At 40.7% G+C, this 2,500-nt stretch overlaps 1 protein-coding gene across 1 annotated transcript in view; it reads right to left on the bottom strand.

Moving 5' to 3' along the window:
- The window catches only part of LOC113829070 (G-protein coupled receptor GRL101), a 199,637-nt gene that overhangs the window by 18,562 nt on the left and 178,575 nt on the right, over window positions 1-2,500 (bottom strand). Inside the window, exons 28-29 of the mRNA XM_070133425.1 lie at window positions 1,426-1,624; window positions 369-516 (exon numbers count right to left, since the gene is read on the bottom strand). Coding sequence (XP_069989526.1) covers window positions 369-516; window positions 1,426-1,624 — 347 coding nt within the window. The remainder of the gene's footprint in view (window positions 1-368; window positions 517-1,425; window positions 1,625-2,500) is intronic.

Raw genomic sequence — 2,500 nt, 5'->3', positions numbered from 1 at the left:
TTCCGCAGAAAGCCACGAACTCGTGCAGAAACTCAAATATTGACGGAAAAAGTACCAGCGTGCATGGGAAACCGACAACAAAACAACGATAGAAAACGGAGGCAAAGAGGAGTGACTTCTCTAATCTGAGATAGAAAAGGAAAACGTAAGGCGGAGAGGAGTGACTTCTCTAATCTGAGATAAAAAAGAAAACGTAACGGGGAGAAGAGTGATTTCTTTAATCTGGTATAAAAAAGAAAACGTGACGGGGAGAGGAGTGACTTCTCTAATCTGAGACAAAAAAAGAAAACGTAAGGTAGAGAGGAGTGACTTCTCTAATCTGAGATAAAAAAAGAAAACGTAAGGTGGAGAGGAGTAACTTCTCTAACCTGAAATAATGAATGTTGGAGAGCGGTAGAGCAGCCAGCACGCCCACAGATGCCCACACCACGCCCATTATGATCCTCGTCCAGTTCATGTTCAGACGACTCACGCGAAAAGGGAAGATGATGACAACGAACCTTTCCAGAGTGATGACTACGGACGTAAAAGGAAAACATGCGAAAAATGGGGAGGAGCAATCGGGGAAAGGTTTGATGAAAGGAAATGAAAATCAATCGCTTTCGGCAGAAATAGGAGAAAGGGAGAGACAGCGTTAATTGAAGGAAAGTTTACTAAAGATCAAATAATAAAGGAAATCGCTAATGAAGAGAAGAGATATCCAGGATAGTTTAACAAAGAATATAAGAGAAAGAGAGAGAGAAAGACAGAGAGAGGGAGAGAGAGAGAGAGAGAGAGAGAGAGAGAGAGACAGAGAGAGAGAGAGAGAGAGAGAGAGAGAGGAAGTATATATATATATATATATATATATATATATATATATATATATATATACATATACACACACACGTGTGTGTGCGTGTGTGTACTATACATAAATAGATACGACAATACACAACAAATAAAAGAATTAATCGGCGAATAAAGGAATAATATATAAGGAAAAAGGGAACAAGGCACGGGAATATCTTAAGGTGTCCTCCTGTTTATATTTCCCCTTTCTCTTCGTTTCACTGTCTGAGTGAAAATATCTGCTTTCTTGTCTTCCCCTATCCCTTTTCTCTCTCATATCCACCCTTCTTCATCTATCTTTCCCTATCGGTATCCTTTATGTTTACTCTGTTATTTACCTCCTAACAAAATATCTCTTTGAAGTCCCTCTTTCAACCAGTCGCTTATTCAAAGGAAATACACACAAAACTTTGGTATGAAAGTAGACAGCAATTTCCCGTATCAGTTTTGGGGTAAATTCCAAGACTCGATTTTCTAAAAATTATATTCTTACCTTTATTAATTAATCTGCTAATTAATCTCTTTATTTCCGAGATTGTAGAATGAGACTTGAATAAACAAAAGAAATGGAATGAATGGACACCCATCCTTTACCTGTCAGAGTAAAAACCGACAACTCGCTGGAGAAGGTCGAGAGGAACCCCGCCAGCTGACACAGAGACGAGGTCCTCCAGAGGGCGTCGTAGATGAAGTAGACGCCTCGGTAGTTGACGTCAACGGCGGCTATGATCAGGAGATAGATGCCCATGCACAGGTCACCCAAAGCGAGGTTGGTGATTAGGAATGAGTGAACCTGGAAGATGAAGTTGTGGTTGTCGTAATTGCATTGAGCGAGAAACGAGTAGTTATGGAAGATGAGGTTCTTAGTGTTGTCGTAAGTATATAAATTGAGGAATAGGTAATTATGAAGGGTGTGGTTATGTTTTGGCAACTACTTAAAGCGAGGAACAAGTAGTTGTATAGGTTGAGGCTTTTGTTGTAATTACATAAAATGAGGAATAGGTAGTTATGAAAGGTGAGGTAAAAACTGCGCCTTGTAACCCGTAGCGTACAGTAAATGTTTGCACAACAAACAGTAAAAGCGGTGTCGCCTCGCCGGACCTGGCTTGGAGAGATCATGCCTTTCTTGCCCTGAAGGTGGCCCATGTGCAAACAACCTGGACATAGTTGGGAAAGGAGGCGGGGGGAGGGAGGGGGAGAGGGGGGTGATCTGGATTCGCTAGGCAAGGCAAGGAGTGAGTGTTCTGCGTCCTGCTATGTGTCAGTCGCATCCTATCAAGGCATCCGCACCCCCCCTCCCTCTCTCTCATACCCACTGCGTGTAATATTTGTGGGCGTGAGTAATCTATCGTCTCAAATAGCGCCTCTTGAGCTAACAAACCTTAATAAATGGCTTTGGCCAAGGAATTTCGAGGGCAATTTGGTGTAAAGGTTTAGGTATCGATTCTCATATTTTCTTTTTATTTTGTTTGGATGCCTCTTACGAACCACGACCTCCAGATATTTATAGAAATATTTATATCTATTTAATGTGCATTGTCAGTCAACCTAATTTATCATATTGTTTCTGGAACTATTGGTGAAAATAAATAATGTGAAATATGGTCGGGTATATAGGATATAGGTACTGCGAAACTTATACTATTCACATACTTAGTGTCAAATTATT

The sequence above is a fragment of the Penaeus vannamei genome, chromosome 18, assembly GCF_042767895.1.
Source record: "Penaeus vannamei isolate JL-2024 chromosome 18, ASM4276789v1, whole genome shotgun sequence".
Taxonomy (NCBI): Eukaryota; Metazoa; Arthropoda; class Malacostraca; order Decapoda; family Penaeidae; genus Penaeus; species Penaeus vannamei.
This window is presented reverse-complemented; position numbering and strand designations above follow the sequence as displayed.